The sequence below is a fragment of the Cucurbita pepo genome, unplaced genomic scaffold, assembly GCF_002806865.2.
Source record: "Cucurbita pepo subsp. pepo cultivar mu-cu-16 unplaced genomic scaffold, ASM280686v2 Cp4.1_scaffold000355, whole genome shotgun sequence".
Classification (NCBI taxonomy): domain Eukaryota; kingdom Viridiplantae; phylum Streptophyta; class Magnoliopsida; order Cucurbitales; family Cucurbitaceae; genus Cucurbita; species Cucurbita pepo.
In genome coordinates, this window is record NW_019646592.1 from 9,343 (window position 1) to 29,912 (window position 20,570).

At 34.0% G+C, this 20,570-nt stretch overlaps 2 protein-coding genes across 2 annotated transcripts in view; both read left to right on the plus strand.

Annotated features, from left to right (window-relative positions):
* Positions 1-9,800, plus strand: part of LOC111785068 (DNA ligase 4-like) — an 18,736-nt gene extending 8,936 nt beyond the window's left edge. Inside the window, exons 7-26 of the mRNA XM_023665544.1 lie at positions 516-595; positions 753-790; positions 896-902; positions 1,032-1,184; positions 2,266-2,341; positions 2,476-2,600; positions 2,675-2,709; positions 2,780-2,838; positions 4,274-4,357; positions 5,178-5,273; positions 5,369-5,417; positions 5,565-5,652; positions 6,620-6,823; positions 7,148-7,273; positions 7,392-7,491; positions 7,579-7,684; positions 7,771-7,901; positions 8,006-8,167; positions 8,816-8,965; positions 9,230-9,800. Of these exons, the coding sequence (XP_023521312.1) occupies positions 516-595; positions 753-790; positions 896-902; positions 1,032-1,184; positions 2,266-2,341; positions 2,476-2,600; positions 2,675-2,709; positions 2,780-2,838; positions 4,274-4,357; positions 5,178-5,273; positions 5,369-5,417; positions 5,565-5,652; positions 6,620-6,823; positions 7,148-7,273; positions 7,392-7,491; positions 7,579-7,684; positions 7,771-7,901; positions 8,006-8,167; positions 8,816-8,965; positions 9,230-9,800 (2,440 nt within the window). The remainder of the gene's footprint in view (positions 1-515; positions 596-752; positions 791-895; positions 903-1,031; positions 1,185-2,265; positions 2,342-2,475; positions 2,601-2,674; positions 2,710-2,779; positions 2,839-4,273; positions 4,358-5,177; positions 5,274-5,368; positions 5,418-5,564; positions 5,653-6,619; positions 6,824-7,147; positions 7,274-7,391; positions 7,492-7,578; positions 7,685-7,770; positions 7,902-8,005; positions 8,168-8,815; positions 8,966-9,229) is intronic.
* Positions 9,801-17,717: 7,917 nt separating this feature from the next.
* Positions 17,718-20,404, plus strand: LOC111785066 (transcription factor bHLH35-like). The gene is made up of 5 exons (XM_023665543.1): positions 17,718-17,877; positions 17,971-18,136; positions 18,900-19,118; positions 19,210-19,380; positions 20,103-20,404. The coding sequence occupies exons 1-5, from the start codon at positions 17,804-17,806 to the stop codon at positions 20,184-20,186; spliced, it is 714 nt and encodes a 237-aa protein (XP_023521311.1). The 5' UTR covers positions 17,718-17,803; the 3' UTR covers positions 20,187-20,404.
* The last annotated feature ends 166 nt before the right edge of the window (positions 20,405-20,570 follow it).

The window sequence follows — 20,570 nt, forward strand, 5'->3', positions numbered from 1 at the left end:
AAAAAAAGAAAAAAAAGAAGAAAGGAAAGAAAAGAACTAGAGGCTATGGTAGAGGAAACTACCATCAAAGAAAGTTATTAAATGAGGGTTTCCAATCTGAGATTAATTAAACAAAGCAGTATGGGTACTAAAAAGTTCTTTTGAAAAGCCCTTGTGGACAAGGACTCTTTAAGTTATCTATATATTTCTATTTATTGTGAAAAATTCTCTACTTTCTTTCCATCCAAATGAGTGGGACACAAAAAGGCTCTGACATTTTTATTAACATGACATCTAACTTCTTGTATAAGTTTTTTAATTTAAAAAAATGATGCATGTGTAATCATGTGTTTGCACTCCTAATGCTGATCTTCTAGCGGACTACTTCCTTTCTTTAAATTGGACAGACAAAAGAGGTTACTGTATTTTATGCTGCATATATGCATATATTTTATTTCGTAAGAGTATTTTATGCTGCATGTTAAAGTTCATTATGAATTTGTAGAATAGTAACTTTTCCCTTGGAATATTTGTAGGTGTATACTTGATGGTGAAATGTTGGTGTGGGATAAATCTTTAAACCGTTTTGCAGAGTTTGGCTCAAACCAGGAAATAGGTAGTCTAGCTTTGATTTTTTAGCTTCTATTTTGTGACAAGTTGACAATCACACAATCTAAATTTAAATTAAGGATCGAAATCTGCATAAATAAAACTGGAAATTGACCATATATATTTTTGCTTATATATGCACACTCCTTTCACCTCAATTGCAGCGAGGGCAGCAAAGGATGGATTTGACAGCAATCGTCAGGTTTTCCTAGTTCCTTTACGATATTTTACGCTTTCTTGTGAACTATTCCTGCTAGATAGTATTTTGACTTGTGGTATTTGTTGTCTTTCCCCTCCCATTGTGCAGTTATGCTGTATCCTTTTATTTCCTTTCGGACTGTACCAAACTTTAAGGTTCAGTTCAATGGTTGACGAAATATGTTTATGAATTTATATCACAATAATTGAAGTTATGAGTCTTTTATCTTAACAAGAATGAACAGATGTCGCGTTTGATGTTCTTTATGTTGGAGATACTAGTGTTATTCACAGGAGTTTGAAAGAAAGGCACGAGCTTCTCAGAGGTGTTGTCAAGCCTGTGAAGGGTCAATTGGAAATCTTAGTACCTAATGGTGGTCTTAATAGTGACTGTGCTGGTAAAAGACTCATCAATTTGACGCCCTTATTTTTGTTCTGTCTAATATGTTCAAAGAAATCTATGCCTGGTAAATAATTAAATTGGTTTCATGGGGCTTGTTTTTTATTATCTTATTATTCTATTTTCTTTATTCTTTTCATCTTACAACATACACTGTTGGACTTGACCATCTCATCTTATATGTTCAATTCAATTCATGTGTATTCGGTAATTAATCTTGTCTACTTAGGGTTTCATTCTTTTATTTTTTATCTCTTTGGCCATAGCGTTCATTACACAACATGACTCTGTTCGCTAGATTTTATTATAGGCAAGTTTATGTTAAATATATACTACACGTTATATGACTATTCTGAGTCTCTGAAAGATGGTCAAGTTTCATTCATGTGGCAGTGAGATTTTGTCAGGTTCATGAGGGTGGACCTTGATTGCAAAACACCCATCTACATTGAATAGTCATCTTTCATTTTGGAAAAGATACAAAATCCGAGCATAATCATTATCTGAGACATTCACCTTACCATTGCATCATACCAATTAGCATGAGGCAAGGCCTCATTAATACTCTTAGGAATAGAGATAGAATCAAGAGATACACCAACAGAGCATGTAGAAAATTAGTAATGGTTATAGAACACAAAAGAGGAAATAACGGAAAAGGATAGGTGTACCTGTTTACCTTTGTGAAGAGCAATAGGACACTCTTTACTTTGTTTGACATTCGGTGTTGTAGAATCTTTTGGTATTGGACGTGCTGGGGGTTGTTGCTGGATAAAGTAGGTCAAGTAATAGGGGGTGAATAGGAGCAAATAAGGAAAATGATGACTGGATGGGTTAACAGAGGGCCTAGGAGGATCACTGGTATAGATAAAGAAGTTACATCTGCCCTTGACTTGTGAGGGTAGGTATACACATAATCTGGATGTAATTGATTATGAACTCTTTTTTTCACGTGGGTTCCTAATTCTTTCATATAAATGTTTAAGAACTCTACTTTTAGACATATTATAAGGCCTGTGCAATAATTTAAAGGGAGTAGGTCTGTGTAGATGATGCATCATACCTGGGCTGTCATGCAGGGGATCCTTCTTGGTCAATCAGAGCTTATAATGTTGATGACGTGGAAAGGTTCTTTAAGAGTACCATTGAAAATAGGTATCTTTTTTGCAGCCGCTACAAATAATTTACTACATAATGGTTGAATATTATTAAGTCTACTGTCTTCCAAGTTCTTTTATATTTGTTAATTTTCTGAGAACAAAAGATTATTATTGGACATTCTTCCTCAGAGATGAAGGTATTGTTATTAAGGACCTGAGTTCTAAATGGGAACCTGGTGATCGGAGTGGGAAGTGGTTAAAATTAAAGCCTGACTACATTCATGCAGGATCTGACTTGGATGCCCTCATCATAGGTCTGAAGTTTTTTGCTTTTCAGTCTGTTTGGATATAATTCATCTTTATCTTAATATTTGTTAATCGATAATAGGAGGTTACTATGGCTCTGGACGGCGGGGTGGGGAGGTTAGCTTTTCTAGATAATAAGTGTGATGCGTTTTCTTGGAAGATCAAGTCTAACATATAATTCATGAAGGTCGCTCAATTTTTAATGGGTCTTGCTGAGCGTCCACCCTCAAATGCATATCCCAGACGGTAAGATTCTCATGTCAATAGCTTGTAGCTACAAAAGTGTTGTGTTATTATTCTTTTGAAATCTAGAAACAACGACCGAGGAGTAATTGCATTAATATCTCTATCTGACCTTTAAAACTTTATTCTTCGTTTGTTGCATAGGAATGAACAAACTTATGTAGTATGATATATTGTACTCTCTTGGTTCTCATAAAATAAAAAATAAAAAACAAGAAGATATATGTATATGATCTGAGGAGCAATGTACAAGATCAGGTCAACTTTACCTCTTGACAGACTAATATAAGGCAACTATAACTCATGATATGGAAAGATAGTTGCAAAAGTTAGACAAATGATAGAGTCATAGAGGAACTTTCAGGAGATAGGCCATTGAAGCATATACCGGTACTTAGAGGAATTATGGAGAACCAAGGAAGAGCTCAGATCAGCCTTTTTGGAGGTGGAGTGTTTTTCACCAGATCAGCCTTTTTGAAGCTATTGGATTTAACCTCATCTTTTCAATCTCCCCTTATTTCCACTATTTGGAATTTCAGAATACCAAAGAAAGTCAAGATCTTCTTGTGGTCTGTGGCTCACAGAATTTTAAATACCCAGGATGCTCCAAAAGAAGTGTAGAAATTGGGCTCTCTCCCCCTCTGTTTGCAATCTTTGTTTAGAGAGCAATGAGTCCATTCATCACACATTTATCCACTCTGCTTGAAGTTGGTCTTTCCTGATGAATATTCTTTATTTCTGTTGTTGCTTGCCCAAGAAAATTGATAGTCGGTTACGGGCTGGAATTTACCCAAGAGAGCTAAATTTCTGTGTAATTTTGCTGCTAGAGCTCTCGTTTGCAATATTTGGTTGGTAAGGAATCTTCTCCCCTTCAAAGATAAGTCCTCTACTTTTGATTTTTTTCCGTTGGAATGTACAGCACACCTCTTCTTGTTGGCATCTTAATCATAGGAAGTTCTGTTGTGACTACAATCTTTCCATGGTTATAAGCAATTGGAAAACTCATCATTAGTATTTATTTTGTTTAGGTGGGGGTTCCTTCCTTCCCCCAGTTCTTGGACTGTACCTGTTTCTCTCGTTAATATAATACAGGTTTTCATCAAATGGAAAGAAAAAAAGGCTTTTGGATTCCAAAATTAAAGAAAATGGATTCTTTGAAGTGCCATCAAAATGAATTAAATATCTAGATATAAGTAACAGCTAGACAAAAATTATTGATGTGTCTTTTAAGTAGAACTTCCAGACACTACAATTATTTTAATATGAAATTGTTTGTAATATAATTTGTTGTTTACTTAAGATAATGCCAAAGGATGGAAAAGGCAATGATCATTACTCAGTTCGGGTTAACCACTCTACTACATGTTTCAAAATATCTTTATTTTTAAAATAAGTACATTAGAACGTGGTGCTGAATAATGGGTTCTTTAAATTGCAGGTTTATTTCCTTCTGCAGAGTAGGAACTGGACTTACTGATGAGGAGTTAGATTCTGTTGTAAATAAACTGAAGCCTTATTTTCGGTATGAATTGGGAACTGTTCTGATAACCAAAGTATGCTGCCTGAGTTAATAGGTCCTAATCACCCTAAGTTTGTAGGGTTCCCATGTGATCTTTCATTTTAACCTCTTCTATGTGTTTCACATTAAATTGATATTTCATAATAGTTCTTATGGATATGATTGGGAAGAAATTGATATTTTAATTCAAGTAGTATTACTGTAGAAAAATATTGTGCATTCAAAAATAAATTGGGTGGTGCTTCCGTAGTTCTGACGTCACTTTTTTTTCTTCTTTCTTTTTGAATAATTGGAGCACATGCCTAAACAATCCTAGCTAATGAAATGAAGAGAGGGGAATGGGCTGAGGGATTGTGCCTACAAGCCTGCAAATATTTATGATGTGTATGGGAAATTGGTGAGAAGAAAGATCTGGTGAACAATGGGGACTTGGTAAAGTTGCTAATAGAATCCGAAGATTCTGAACTAAATATGAATGCCCAATATTCAGTCGAACAAGAATTATCTGCAAAATGTTAATTTAAAATAATGCTATCTAATCAGTTTAGATAAGACCAAAATATCTGAATATAAGAACATCCTGAAGTTAGAAAAACCCTGATTTATAATTCTTATGAAATTCAGAGTATGGCTTGTAATTGGTTAAAATGGTTTCATCTTCGTTTTGGAGTTCAGCCTCAAAACCAGATTAAGCGTTGCAATCATAGATTGAGCTTCGGTTCTTGCTTGTTGCTGGACACAATTTGTTAGACGTTGTCAATCTGTTATTTTTAAGCTACAATATTCTGATATATCTTTTGAAGTACTTGCTGTCTGTTGTTAGGAAAAGTGAATATCCAAGGAAGACTGCACCCAGCTTTTACCAAGTTACAAATAATTCAAAAGAAAGACCAGATGTTTGGATTGAAAGCCCTGAGAAGTTAACATTCTTAATAATTTTTCTGCCATACTCATAAAGCTTTTGATGGTAGACAGAATGTAATCTTTTATGCCTCAATTTCATTGATTTTACAGGTCAATCATACTTTCCATTACCAGTGATATACGAACTATAAAATCTGAGGTGTGTTTTTCGACCGCAATTGCTAATTCTTCTGCTTATTTAGCTGCTGTTATTCTCCAGGAATCACTGAGATGTTTAGAATCATATAGAACTGTTGCTTTAAATATCTACTTAATGACCTGGTTTTATTGATTTATGTTGTTCTAGGTCTTTGCAGCACCATATAGCCTAAGATTTCCACGCATACAACGTGTTCGATATGACAAACCTTGGCATGAATGTCTTGATGTTCAATGTAAGAGATACTATTTTTGAACGCTCTCTCTAACAAATTTACTTCAATCTTGATAGATAACAAAACCCACGGTTAAAATTGTAGTACCATCGCAGTTGTCTCCCTTTATCCATTTCATCAATAGATTGCCAAGGTATCACTATCTTTTGTAGGGAAATTACATTTATAGCTGTAGTCTTTTTAGAAAACAACAATGTGACGGTATAAGAGAAACAGATGGCTACAAGAGAAGAGGACAATTGATCCACGCTCTGAAATGAGAAATAAAATACTTATATAAGAAAGATCCATTTAGCAGTGAAAAGTCAACCCGGAAAGGATAAGAAAGAGAAAATGAAGAAAGAGTGTGGAGTTGAGAAATGTTGAGAGCAAGAGAAATATAATTGCAAAACCATGAAGCTTTTCTCTTGCCTCCCTTAAATGGCTAATTGAACTAAACTCTAAAATAACACACTTGTATTCTGTACTCATGCTTCTCTTGCAAATATTATATGATTGAGGTCTGGTGATTACACCTGAAAATGTTCTGTAATTTGCAATTTTTAAGTAAACAGAGATTTTACATGATGAAAAAAAATGGTCGTACATCTTTCTGTATGTGTACAGGAATTTTTCCTGACTTAACATGTAAACACAGAATTGCCTGGTTACCACGGCCGGAAATTGTTGTCTTTGTAATTTTTTTTTCTTGTTAGTTGCGCTTTCTTTTCTCTTAGTAAGGAAACAGAGATTTTACTTGATGAAGAAATGGTGATGCACCTTTCAATGCATGGACAAAAATATGTCCTTACCTGACTTTGAATTGTACTTAGCATTTTAGATGAAGTCTTCCATGCAAATTGCCCAATCTTTAGTAAACTTAGCAATCATGTTCCTGCTGGCTAAACGTAATGTTAATTTTAAACTTTCACGAACAGTTCTTGTCAGTTTTTTTTAACTACTTTTCAATTTATGTTCCTTGCTGCAGCTTTTGTAGAGCTTGTTCATTCAAGTAATGGTACCACACAAAGGGGCACAAATAATAGTGGCTGGCAAGATAGTAAACGAAAGTACATTAATTCCACTGGAAAGGGAAGGAAAAAGAGTGTTTCTGTTGTTCCTTCTCATTTACTTCAGACTGATATTTCAGGCATTAAAGGGGACTCCTTGATTTTCTCGAATATGTTATTTTGTATCCTAAAATTTATGAGTTTTGAATTCATCTTGCTTTGTTAAATTGTGGCAGTAATCATTAGCCTTTTAAATGGGTATTAAAGCCCGTACGTTCAGCTATAGAGCTGCATGATGGGAATGTTGACAATTTTTATTTTGGCAACGTTCAAAAAGAAATAAGCAAACTACTTGAGACCATAGTGATTTTTTAGAAAATATTTAAGGGCAGACATGTGAGAAGTAAAATGTGGTAACGAGCTTTTATGATGTTAAAGATGCTCGGAAACTTGCATTCTTTTGTCGCGTTTGAAGATATGTTGATTTTGAACCTTGACATATGCAGACATTGTTAATGTGCCTCCAACCCATTCTCTCGATTCCTTGCACAAATTGATAGTGGAGAATGGGGGCACATTCTCTATGAATTTGAATAATTCTGTTACACACTCTGTTGCAGCTGATAGCAAAGGTCTCTGTCTCTCTCTGATTTCAAACGCTTATCACATATCCAGCTCTACATAATTGTCACTCACATGTTTTGAACATGCACGTGCTTTTGCAACTTAATTAGTGGAGAAATTTAACAGGCATCAAATATGAGGCTGCCAAACGTCATGGAGATGTTATACATTATTCTTGGGTGTTGGAATGTTGTTCCCAGAAGAAACTACTACCTCTAATGCCCAAGTAATGCCACATTATTCATCAGTTGTTTTGGAAAATCCTCCGCTTGTTAATTGTATATTACAATGTTCAAAATTCATGCTTTTCTAGGCATTTTCTCTTTCTCTCTGGTCACTCAAAGAAAAAATTGGGGGAGGAAATTGATGAATTTTCTGACTCGTACTTCTGGGATCTTGAACTTGCAGACCTGAAACAGGTACACCTACCAAAGTTCTTATCTAGTCCTTTTTTCCTACTCTCTCTCTCTTTCTCTCAATGGACATCTAACTTCATTTCTGTCAGCTGTTAAGCAACGTTAGTAGATCAGAAGATGTGAAAGCTATTGACTACTACAGGGAAAAATATTGTCCAAAACATGAATGGTGTATTTTTTCTGGGTGCCAAATTTACTTTCATCCTTTAAAACCATCTTTGTAAGTTCTCTATATCCAATCTGCCAAATTTAACTGATTTAGCTATGAGTTTTGACATTATATTGATAACAGTGTTGGATTTCCGTGATAACGTTCTCTTGTAGGAAATCTGATTGGGATGCCCTGTTGGAGCTTTCAGTAAGGAGGTTGAAGGTTGAAGTTTCCTTCAGAGGTGGGAAAGTCAGTGATGATCGTGTTTCTGCTACCCACATTGTAGTCTTCTTTATACCTGGACCGCCTGTAAAATATGAAGCAGTGTTGAAAAGGTAACAACTGTCATTAATGTTCTTTTGTGTGTTGCTTGAGGATGCTGTTAGATGCTGTCACGTGATGCATCAGTGGGCCATTGTTCGATGTTATACCCTTTACTCCTGATGTTAAATATGTCTGATGGTGTGTTATAATGAAAAATTACTTTGGATAATCATGGAATTCTGTGCAACATAATTGTATTCGCTCAATGTGTGAAAGTTTCTAGTCACGTAAACTTGGTTGAGACTCTACGAAAATGATAATCATGGAATTCAGTAGCATTTTGACATCATCGGTTGTAGTGTAACTGTACTAAGCAAGAACTAAGTCTCATAAAAAATACATTTTCGTAGTGTTTTCTTAATTAAAGTGTGGTTTCGTTTGAGAGAGGGCGAGAGGGCGGGAATAAAAAAAGAACCTTTATAGTTGTTTTCTGGTATGTGAAGTCAATATGATGATCTTTACATTACTTACTGAAATAATCCATATTTTGGATATACGACTTCATGTATGATACAATGCTTTTCTCCCTTGATCTTATGACTATCTTAACTTGTTTCTGAGCCTAGTTCACAGATTTCATTTTAAAACTGGATTATGTTTAAAAGATGACGGCTTTATTTCTTGCTTGAATTCACGACTATTTACGTATCATTTTGCAGTTGCAATGAAGCAGATAAACATGTCATGTTGAAGGATAAGACTCATATTGTTGCACATCAGTGGTTGGAAGACTGTTTGGAGAGGGCCCAAAGGTTGCAAGAAGATGCATATAGCTTGAATCCCAATACGAAAAAGTCGATCGAAAAGTTGTAAGTTTGAACACAAGAACTTGAGATAACTTTTCGAGCATTTCAAGTGATGAAATCGGAAAAAGTTTATACACAATCATGCATTTAGTTTTGAAATTTACTCGAAATCTGAATCTAAATCTAATTCTATTGACATTAGTATCTTCAGATTTTTTTTCTTTTTTTTGAAGTTGGATTTCTTTAATAGATATACAGGCGTCATTTGGTTCTGGAATGGCATCTTTACTATAACATTGTTGCCTTTTCTTCTCTCTGCTTCCGCAGAAACTCTGGAATAGGCTCTGAGACACCATCGGCCTCAGAAAATATAGACAATCAGCAAATTCCTTCTGCTTCCAAGGAGTATAAAGATCTGGGAGGAAATGAATCTGCTTCAGGACAACACATGCTCTCACATTCAACTAAGAGATCTGGTGGAAAGAAAAGAGGAAGGCCTGCTGCAAGTAGCATGCAAAAAGGGAAATCGAGTATCGAACAAGTTCGAAGAGTTTTGCCCCGAAGAACCAAGGGGCCTGCAAAAATAAATGAAGTTGAATCAGACAGCAGTGACCATACTAACGAAAAGACAAATGCAGAAACTGGAAATATTGGAACACTCTGCAGTGAAAGCTTAGGAAAGAACGAGTTTCGAATGCTGGAAAACGAGAAATGTGTCGAGAATAAAAGAGGAAGTCCTGAAAGGAACACACAAAAAGGGAAAGCAAAGGTGGAGCAAGTTCGAAGAACTCGGGCACGTATAGCCAAGGGGGACGGCAGTGACTATACTGATGTGAAAACGAATGCAGAAGAAGCTGAAATGGAGAGAGGAAATGTTGGAACNTTTTGCATGTATTAGTTCTTCTTATTGCATTATATGTTTTTTTTTATTAACTTAATTTAATCATTTTATTATTTCGAGTATTTAATCATTTTAACTATATATTCACGACTCGACTTCGACACTTTGAATGTTTTATTAATTGACTTTTGAGTATTTTGTTAATTAAAATTTATAACCGATAGAATAATTGATATGATATATGAGTGATAGAACTCTAACAAAACCAGATAATATGATATATCAATGATAAATCTATTAATACAAACGAATATACCCAAATAATGACCGATAAAGTATGGAAGTTAAATACCATACATTAATACATGCATGTTTATGGAAGCTTTTCAAACAAATTCAAGCATCGAATGGTTCAAACATATAATTAAGATAACGAGAGAGAGAAATACTCTTTTTATGGCCTCTATTAGAAGTTATCACTCACGTGACTAAAGATGCGAGATCCTATATCAGTTGAGGAGAAGAACGAAATATAGAAATCTCTTCATAGTATACACGTTTTAAAAACATTGAGGAGGAGCTTGAAATGAAAGCCTAAAGAAGAATGTCGGTTAGCGGTGGGTTTGGGCTCTTACAAGAGTTCCTTTACATCTACATAGAAAAAATGCTAAGAAAAAGAACGAGGGTTTAAAAATACTCAGTAAGTAACTTCATTATAGGAATTGAAAAATGTAAACGCATGTAACATTCAACGTGATTGTAGAAACCTAAATTCATGACTATTATGGGCTCTGTTCTCATTCCGGTATATAATTAGATGCATAATACTTCTCTACATATGTCAACGCACATGCATATGAACTTACTAAGATAAGTCTGTTATCGTATTCTCTAGGCATGATTATCAGTCTGGGCATGTGCATGTGTAGTCGAAGTTGGAGGAAAGAAAAATGTACGTGTCCATATAATGCATGCTTGAAGAAGTAATTCATGATCACACGGGTAACAACTGAACCCGGCTTTTGTAACTCAGATTCACATCAATTTCTCTGAGCCAGTGTCCTCCGGTTTGGCATCCTTCCATTGATGGGCCAAATCGGCTGGCCAGTGCCTTTTGTTTTATTTTAATGCCTTCTCCCAATTGGCGTTTTGCTGAGTGCAGGCATTGGATCGGTCTTTGGGTGATGTGATCTCGAAGGTCGTACTTAGCCCATTCATAAAAATAATACTATGATGAGCTAAATCGATTGAAGGATGGGAAACTTCTCCTATCGGTTGCATGTGATGTGTTGGAGAGCGTGGGGTCTCGATGAGCTAGGCTAGCAAGGTGTTATGAATGTGCCCTATAACTCTTGCATGTGTCGTGTCTTAGTTAGTTTGCTTATTATGTTATGATGAGATATGTCATGTTGACACATTATGTCATTGATGAATGCAATGACATGGAATGAACGAAGATATGTATTGTATCACATATACATGTCATGATTTTAAGCTATGGGGATCTCATGCATATTGTATGTTTACGTGTATGGAGATACTTCTCCGTTATGATTAGTACAAACACGTATCTTACAACATTTATGTTTGTCATGATGTCATGATGCGATTTTGTATATACCACAATACTATATGCGCGCTCCCTTCTCTCCATAGTATAACCACAACATGAGTGTATGCTAGTCGAAGGCAAGAGCCATGTCCAAGGGTACGTATATGAGTTTGCCTAGGAGTCTACATGCGAGTGCGTGGGCCGTGTGTAGAGAAGTATTGCACATTTAATTCTACCCAAACTGAAAGTTGAGATCAAAGTCATGAAAAGATGATTTATGAAATGATAGGTCCAAAACATGATTGCATATGATTGTATGTCCTAATCCCAACAGTGGGATCACTTACTGAGTATTTTAAAATATTTAAGTCACGTGCTACGCTTAATCTTCAGGTAAAAGCAAGACACATTTGCACGAATGACGATATCATGGTGATGATCAAGACTAAAGTTAGGATAGATGCATTTCATGGTATCGGTATTCCTTATAGGTTAGATCAATGCATTGTTTTACTCTCTTCTTTGATTTATTTAAATTTGCACGTTATTTGTTTTTTGCCGTAATTCTTTAAAAAATTTATTATGAACATATAAGACCATGACATCGTACACGATCTTAAAACTGTAAACAGTTAGAAAACTCTTAAACCGCTAAAACATACAAGAAACTAACCTAAAATACCCAAAATTGACCCAAGAAAGCCTAAACCAAACCGGTCTTAAACCACCCTGAATCGAAGGTGAGTAAGCTGAACTAGAGCTAAACCGGTAGCTTAGGTGTGAACCAACGGTTGAGGGAAGAACTGCCTGCGAACTGCCTGCTGGACCACGTGCATGGGCATTGAGTTGGGCTTCGCGTTTGGACTGCCCACATGCCTGAGCCTAGTCTTTGGGCCTAGGCCCAATTAATTGAGTTGGGTTGCATGTCTGGGCCTGGACCACGTGCTTGCCAACCCGCTGTTAAATAAATTATATTAAATTATGTTCAAATTTATGTTTAATATCTGGCATGACCTGATACCATGTCAGGAATGACAAACTTCCACAATAGTACGATATTGTCTACTTTAAACATAAGCTCGTATAGTTTTGCTTTTGGTTTTTCCAAAAAGACTCGTAACAATGAAAATGTATTCCTAATAGACTCATGATCGTTCCCTTAATTAGTCAACGCGAGACTCTCTCCCAACAATAATTTTTTCTTCTAATTTGTTCGAGACGTTAAAGTACTTCAATTAAACCATTTTAGTCCATTCATTTGGACCGGTTTTATCTATTTTGACCAATTTGACTTCTTTTTAACCTTTTCAAACGGAGTTCAATGGTGTTAATAATATTTAATATAATTTTAATGTCTAATAGAGATTTTAAAAATTATTTATCTAAAATCGAGCTCGAAATTGGGTAAATTTAATTATAAAATAATTCCGATCCGAGGGATGCTTATAAAATAAATTTAATTATAATTTATTATTGGATTGATGATAGGAATATGATTAAAATATATCATTAATTACACTGACTTGAGATTTATTTGTTTAATTTTATTTAACTTATCTTCAATTTTTAATAATTTTAATATATAATTTTCATCAATAATGATATAGGTATACCTATAGTTCAACATCAATAAAAATAAATAAATAAATCAATCAATTTGAATTTATTTATTTAATTTTCTTTTAAAAAAAAATCATGGAGTTTCACAATTATAATAATCTTTGGATCTATCAATATTTATTAAATTGATATTCCAACATTATTTATACATTGCTTAAAATAGTAAAATAATAAAATTAAAATATCCTGATTTTGTCTAATTTTAAATCTTCCCTTTCCAGGATTTTTGTCGGGTAGTGCCGAGTCGACTCGCCCCATCCCCCCGTGTGACTCGTTCCAACTCCACTTGGGCCCAAATATATATATATTTTTTTACTTTCGAATATTTATTTTAAAAAAGTAAACTTTTTTTAAAGTTGGGTTATTGTAAATATAGTCCTTTAAAATAGTTGCTCCTATTGGTTACTTACACACTATGGTTCAAGTACAACCACTGTCTCGTTGCTTCAAAGTGGGGTTAGTGTTACACGAGTTAAAATAAAAGACTTCTCACGTGAGACAACCTCATTAAGATGCACGTGTCATAGTATGACCTCAACGTGCCAAGGTGAATAGTGGGTAATGTCGAGGTCGCTTATAACTTGACCCAAAACCTTTAACGAGCAAATCCATCCACACTTCNCTTGACCCAAAACCTTTAACGAGCAAATTCATCCACACTTCAAAGACATGATCAACACCAAAATCTACAATTTCTCACAAAATATGTTTTACTCACCTACACAGCTTGACACCATTTTGTACTCAACACTAACTTAAGCATAAAAAAATGTAAGATTTTGTGATAAATCAAATCAAGTCAGGACACGGTCTAAATAAAATAAAAGATACGAAATTAAATTATTTAGAGCAAATGTTAATATTATATTAACAACTTGGAAATGATTATTCAACTTTTTTAAGGATAAAGTATTTTTTGTACATGATTTTAAGATATGGAGATCTTATGCATATTGTATGTTTATGTGCATCGGGATATTTCTCTGTTGTTATTAGTACAAACACGTATCTTACAACATTTATGTTTGTCATGATGTCATGATGCGATTTTGTATATACCACAATACTATATGCGCGCTCCCTTCTCTCCATAGTATAACCACAACATGAGTGTATGCTAGTCGAAGGCAAGAGCCATGTCCAAGGGTACGTATATGAGTTTGCCTAGGAGTCTACATGCGAGTGCGTGGGCCGTGTGTAGAGAAGTATTGCACATTTAATTCTACCCAAACTGAAAGTTGAGATCAAAGTCATGAAAAGATGATTTATGAAATGATAGGTCCAAAACATGATTGCATATGATTGTATGTCCTAATCCCAACAGTGGGATCACTTACTGAGTATTTTAAAATATTTAAGTCACGTGCTACGCTTAATCTTCAGGTAAAAGCAAGACACATTTGCACGAATGACGATATCATGGTGATGATCAAGACTAAAGTTAGGATAGATGCATTTCATGGTATCGGTATTCCTTATAGGTTAGATCAATGCATTGTTTTACTCTCTTCTTTGATTTATTTAAATTTGCACGTTATTTGTTTTTTGCCGTAATTCTTTAAAAAATTTATTATGAACATATAAGACCATGACATCGTACACGATCTTAAAACTGTAAACAGTTAGAAAACTCTTAAACCGCTAAAACATACAAGAAACTAACCTAAAATACCCAAAATTGACCCAAGAAAGCCTAAACCAAACCGGTCTTAAACCACCCTGAATCGAAGGTGAGTAAGCTGAACTAGAGCTAAACCGGTAGCTTAGGTGTGAACCAACGGTTGAGGGAAGAACTGCCTGCGAACTGCCTGCTGGACCACGTGCATGGGCATTGAGTTGGGCTTCGCGTTTGGACTGCCCACATGCCTGAGCCTAGTCTTTGGGCCTAGGCCCAATTAATTGAGTTGGGTTGCATGTCTGGGCCTGGACCACGTGCTTGCCAACCCGCTGTTAAATAAATTATATTAAATTATGTTCAAATTTATGTTTAATATCTGGCATGACCTGATACCATGTCAGGAATGACAAACTTCCACAATAGTACGATATTGTCTACTTTAAACATAAGCTCGTATAGTTTTGCTTTTGGTTTTTCCAAAAAGACTCGTAACAATGAAAATGTATTCCTAATAGACTCATGATCGTTCCCTTAATTAGTCAACGCGAGACTCTCTCCCAACAATAATTTTTTCTTCTAATTTGTTCGAGACGTTAAAGTACTTCAATTAAACCATTTTAGTCCATTCATTTGGACCGGTTTTATCTATTTTGACCAATTTGACTTCTTTTTAACCTTTTCAAACGGAGTTCAATGGTGTTAATAATATTTAATATAATTTTAATGTCTAATAGAGATTTTAAAAATTATTTATCTAAAATCGAGCTCGAAATTGGGTAAATTTAATTATAAAATAATTCCGATCCGAGGGATGCTTATAAAATAAATTTAATTATAATTTATTATTGGATTGATGATAGGAATATGATTAAAATATATCATTAATTACACTGACTTGAGATTTATTTGTTTAATTTTATTTAACTTATCTTCAATTTTTAATAATTTTAATATATAATTTTCATCAATAATGATATAGGTATACCTATAGTTCAACATCAATAAAAATAAATAAATAAATCAATCAATTTGAATTTATTTATTTAATTTTCTTTTAAAAAAAAATCATGGAGTTTCACAATTATAATAATCTTTGGATCTATCAATATTTATTAAATTGATATTCCAACATTATTTATACATTGCTTAAAATAGTAAAATAATAAAATTAAAATATCCTGATTTTGTCTAATTTTAAATCTTCCCTTTCCAGGATTTTTGTCGGGTAGTGCCGAGTCGACTCGCCCCATCCCCCCGTGTGACTCGTTCCAACTCCACTTGGGCCCAAATATATATATATTTTTTTACTTTCGAATATTTATTTTAAAAAAGTAAACTTTTTTTAAAGTTGGGTTATTGTAAATATAGTCCTTTAAAATAGTTGCTCCTATTGGTTACTTACACACTATGGTTCAAGTACAACCACTGTCTCGTTGCTTCAAAGTGGGGTTAGTGTTACACGAGTTAAAATAAAAGACTTCTCACGTGAGACAACCTCATTAAGATGCACGTGTCATAGTATGACCTCAACGTGCCAAGGTGAATAGTGGGTAATGTCGAGGTCGCTTATAACTTGACCCAAAACCTTTAACGAGCAAATCCATCCACACTTCAAAGACATGATCAACATCAAATCTACAATTTCTCACAAAAATATGTTTTACTCACCTATAGAGCTTGACACCATTTTGTACTCAACACTAACTTAAGCATCAAAGAGTGTAAAATTTTGTGACAAATCAAATCAAGTCAGGACCGTCTAAATAAAATAAAAGATACGAAATTAAATTATTTAAAGCAAAGGTTAATATTATATTAAAAACTTGGAGGGGGCGAAATGTTCCATCCCAATGATTATTCAACTTTTTTAAGGATAAAGTATTTTTTGTCTTTTGGGTGAAAAATCATTGTGCATTTTGGACTCCTCTATTTTTTGGGTCCACTCTCCCAAAGTTGCAAATCTAGCTTAAATAAATAAAATATATTTTTGTAATTTTTTTTTTCACGTTTTTATTAAATCTTTTAGAAATTATAAATTTAGTCAAGTTTATTTTTTTAATATTATAAACTCTTTTTAATTTTAATAAATATATAAATTAATAATAGCCGAGATTATAACTACTAGTATCTACTACTCTTTTGAATATATATCAACTTCGTTGACTACGCTTAGTTTAGGAGTGTTGTTGGTTGAGTTGAAAAAAAAAATCTTATATAGATTAACTATTTTAAGATTGGTCGAGTTGACTTGACAAAAATAAAAATTAATACGCAAAAAGAATTGTATTTTTTATTTTTTAAAATTTCAACTCAGTTCAAACCGAGAAAATATATAATTTAAAAAAAAAAAAAAAAGGGGGGGAAAAAAACTCATTCTTACCTGTTTTGTCCAAAATTGATGAGCTAATAGTAACGGATGCATGGTACTTAAAAAAATAATTAAATAAAAAAAAAATTGATAATCCCAATTATTGTAGACCGTCCATTTTTCTTTTTCTTGTCAAAAAAATAATTAATAAAAAGAATAATATATTTTTAAAAAGAAACTCATAAAGAAATTAACCACTAGAAGTCGAGAACGTTTATCTCGTGTCGTGGCACAGCCAACCAACCACAAACGAGAAGAAGACAAGACAAGGGCACGAAAAGACGTAAATACCCTTCACTGAATTCCTAGTTACCATATATATAATTTTGAAGTTTTTTTTTAAAAAAATTAGAAATTAATGATTTGAATTATTAAAATATCTAATATATATATATATTAGTGAAATAGGTTAAATTAAATTAAATTAAATAAATCATATTGTTTAAAATTATGACCGAGTTAGTTTTTTAATTATTATTATATATTCTGTCACATGAATTAAAAAGAAAATTACCCAAAAAGGAAATGCGAGAGAATAAGACAAGAAAAAAAAAATAATTTAAAGAAATGATTTTAAATTTATTGCATTTATGGAAGAGAGAGGCATGACCGTCTGGCAATTGCTCGTTGACCCAGAATAGAATCCGGTTCACACGGTCGGAACACTAAAAAAACCGTCTTGAACTTTAAGACGGTTCGGTCTTTCCGGGAAGCATCTAGCTGCCACAACCCACAACCCACAACCCACGTGGGTTAATAAAAAAATTAAAAGAAAATTAATTAATTTTCTTCCCTATAAAACCCTCCCAAATTCTCCCACTTCTCCCACCCAACTCAATTCCTCTCCAATCAGAATCTCCATCGCCGCCGTCTTCTCCGGCCATCCGCCAAATTCGCCGCCGATGGAGAACATTCTCGACGAGTATCAGTACTACTGGGAAACGAACATGTTTCTGCAGACGGAGGAGTTCGACAGGTTTTGATATACTCTGTTTTATTTTTATTTTTATTTTTTTTTTATTTTTATAAATCTCTGCGAATTATGTTCGTAACGAAATGGGAATTTCAGTTGGGGAGTGGACGAAGCGTTTTACGGTTCTTACGATTCAAGCTCGCCGGACGGAACGCCGTCGTCGTTAGAGGCGTCGAAGAACATCTTGTCGGAGAGGAATCGGAGGAAGAAGCTGAACGATAGGCTTCTGGCTCTCAGAGCTGTGGTCCCTAATATCACCAAAGTAAGTCAAATTATTATTATTATTATTATTATTATTATTATTTACTGAAGAAAGTAATTTAAATTGTATAAATTATAAAAATAATATATCTATTGGGATCTGCGTATACTGAAATAATTTCGCTGAGGATTTTAATAAAATAAAATAATGCTTTCTATATATATTTAACTTTATTAAAATCAACACGAGATTTTAAATCTAATATTATATTATATGATATTATATTGGAAAGATTGTGTGAGTTGTTGAAAGAGCACATAATCATTAAGATCGTATAATAATAATAATAATATGAAAATTTGAATATGTAGAATTAATTCGTAATAAAAATCTAATAATTTTCACACTGCTTAAAATAATGATAATATAACAAATAACAAATTAATGTATTTAAATTCAAAATTTATTATGACATATATATATATTGAAATTTTGTTATTTTCTCAATTTTGTCTCCAAATTAGTTGTTTTATTAATCAGATTTAAGTAACAATCGCATCTCATCAAAAGAAAAAATGATTTAAATCATTGTTATAAAAAGGTTTTAATTATTATTTCTTTGTCCAAATAATTAAAGAAAAAAATATTAAAATATTATACATTATAGACTCCACGACAAAGTTATTCAAACAATCATTGAGCCAAGGTAAGTTCAAAGCTACACGCATGCTTTTNATAATTAGGTGAGACAAAATAAAATTTAATATCGAAAATAGATTTTGTAATTTATTTTGCCACAACAAATTGGAATCTATTAACGCAGATGGACAAGGCATCGATAATAAAAGACGCGATCGAGTACATCCAAGAGCTGCGAGCGGAAGAGAAGAGAATCGAAGCGGAGATCTCAGATCTGGAATCAGGCAAAATCAAGAACAGAGCAACAAACGAAGACGATGACGGAATCTTGAGGGAGAAGAGAACGAATAAGAATCGGCAAGTACCGGAGCCGCCGCCGTCTTTCCCGATCGAAGTTCTCGACGTAAGGAAATTGAAATTGAAATTGAAATTTCTAGGGCTTTTTTTTGTGTGTTTTTAGTTTGAAATTGAGATTGTTGGGATTGTTTAAGCAGTTGAGGGTGAATTACATGGGAGAGAAAACGATGGTGGTGAGCTTGACGTGCGGAAGAAGAAGCGACACCATAATGAAAATCTGCCAAGTTATTGAATCGCTTAAGATGAAGATTATTACGGCCACTATCACCATTGTTGCCAACAAGCTTTTGATCACGCTCTTCCTTGAGGTCAGTCCTCTGTTTTTCTTTTTTTATTTTCTAGAACCCCATCACCTGTACAGCTCTGAGTTCTTTCTTTATTTTTTCCTCCCCAAACCTCTGCCCATTCTTTTATATTTCCCCATTATTATTATTATTATTATTATTATAGATAGCTAAGGTTGCAGCCCCATGATTTAGATCAGGGGATATGGAGTGAAGAGTGATGGGGCGCCATGGGGTATTTGCTCACGCTTTTGTTCTATCAGATCCTGTTATTGTCTTCCACTATCGTATCCTACCCTTTCATATGATCAAAGAACAAATTCTCTCAGCTTTTCCATAATATCCTAGCCCTCCATTTCTTTCCGTCTTTCCCTCAAACATGTTTATTTGGGAGAGATTTCCACACTCCTATATTAAATGCTACATTCCCTGTTCCCCTTCCCAACCAACGATGATATCTGTTTATCTCTGGACTTTTCTTTCGGCCTTTCCCTCAAACATGTCTATTTGAGAGAGATTTCCACACTCCTATAAGAAATTCCCTGTTCCCCTTCCCAACCAACAATGCCACACTACCCAGTGTCTAACTCAAGCCTAAAAGAAACTGTCTATTAACGATAAGTCTGAGCGGTTAAATCACTACTCATAGAATGAACGTCAACCATGTAGAACAATGTTTACTGAGGAGGATAGAGGATAGGAATCCTATCTAATGTGTATGTTATTGTGGTGTTTGGTGACAACAGGAGGAGATAGCGGAGGAAGAGGAAGTAAAGGTAAAAATAGAAGCAGCAATTGCAGCAATTAGTGACCCACAAAACCCTATATGATGAGCATTTGGTGAACCACATGGACATGTTTTGTGTGTCTCACAGCTTTGTCATCTAACTAATATTTAGTACAATTGTTTCTCCTTTCTCTCTCTTTCTCAATAGCTTTTTTTGTGGGAAAAAGTCAGAGAATATTCTTTCTCCCTCACCAGACAAGAGAAATAATAATTTTAGAGAGATAAAATGGTGAAAATGATTGTTTTGTTTATGACACTAAATACATGGTTCAATTATTGGAAAAAAACAATAGGAAGGACACCTACTAAAGTATTTGAGATCTCATATAAAAATCAAATCTTTTTCTTTTTTAAGAAACAATAGAAACATGATGTTGTTTAAGAAAGTTGACAATTTAGTCATGGTAGAAAAAAAAAAAAAAAAAAA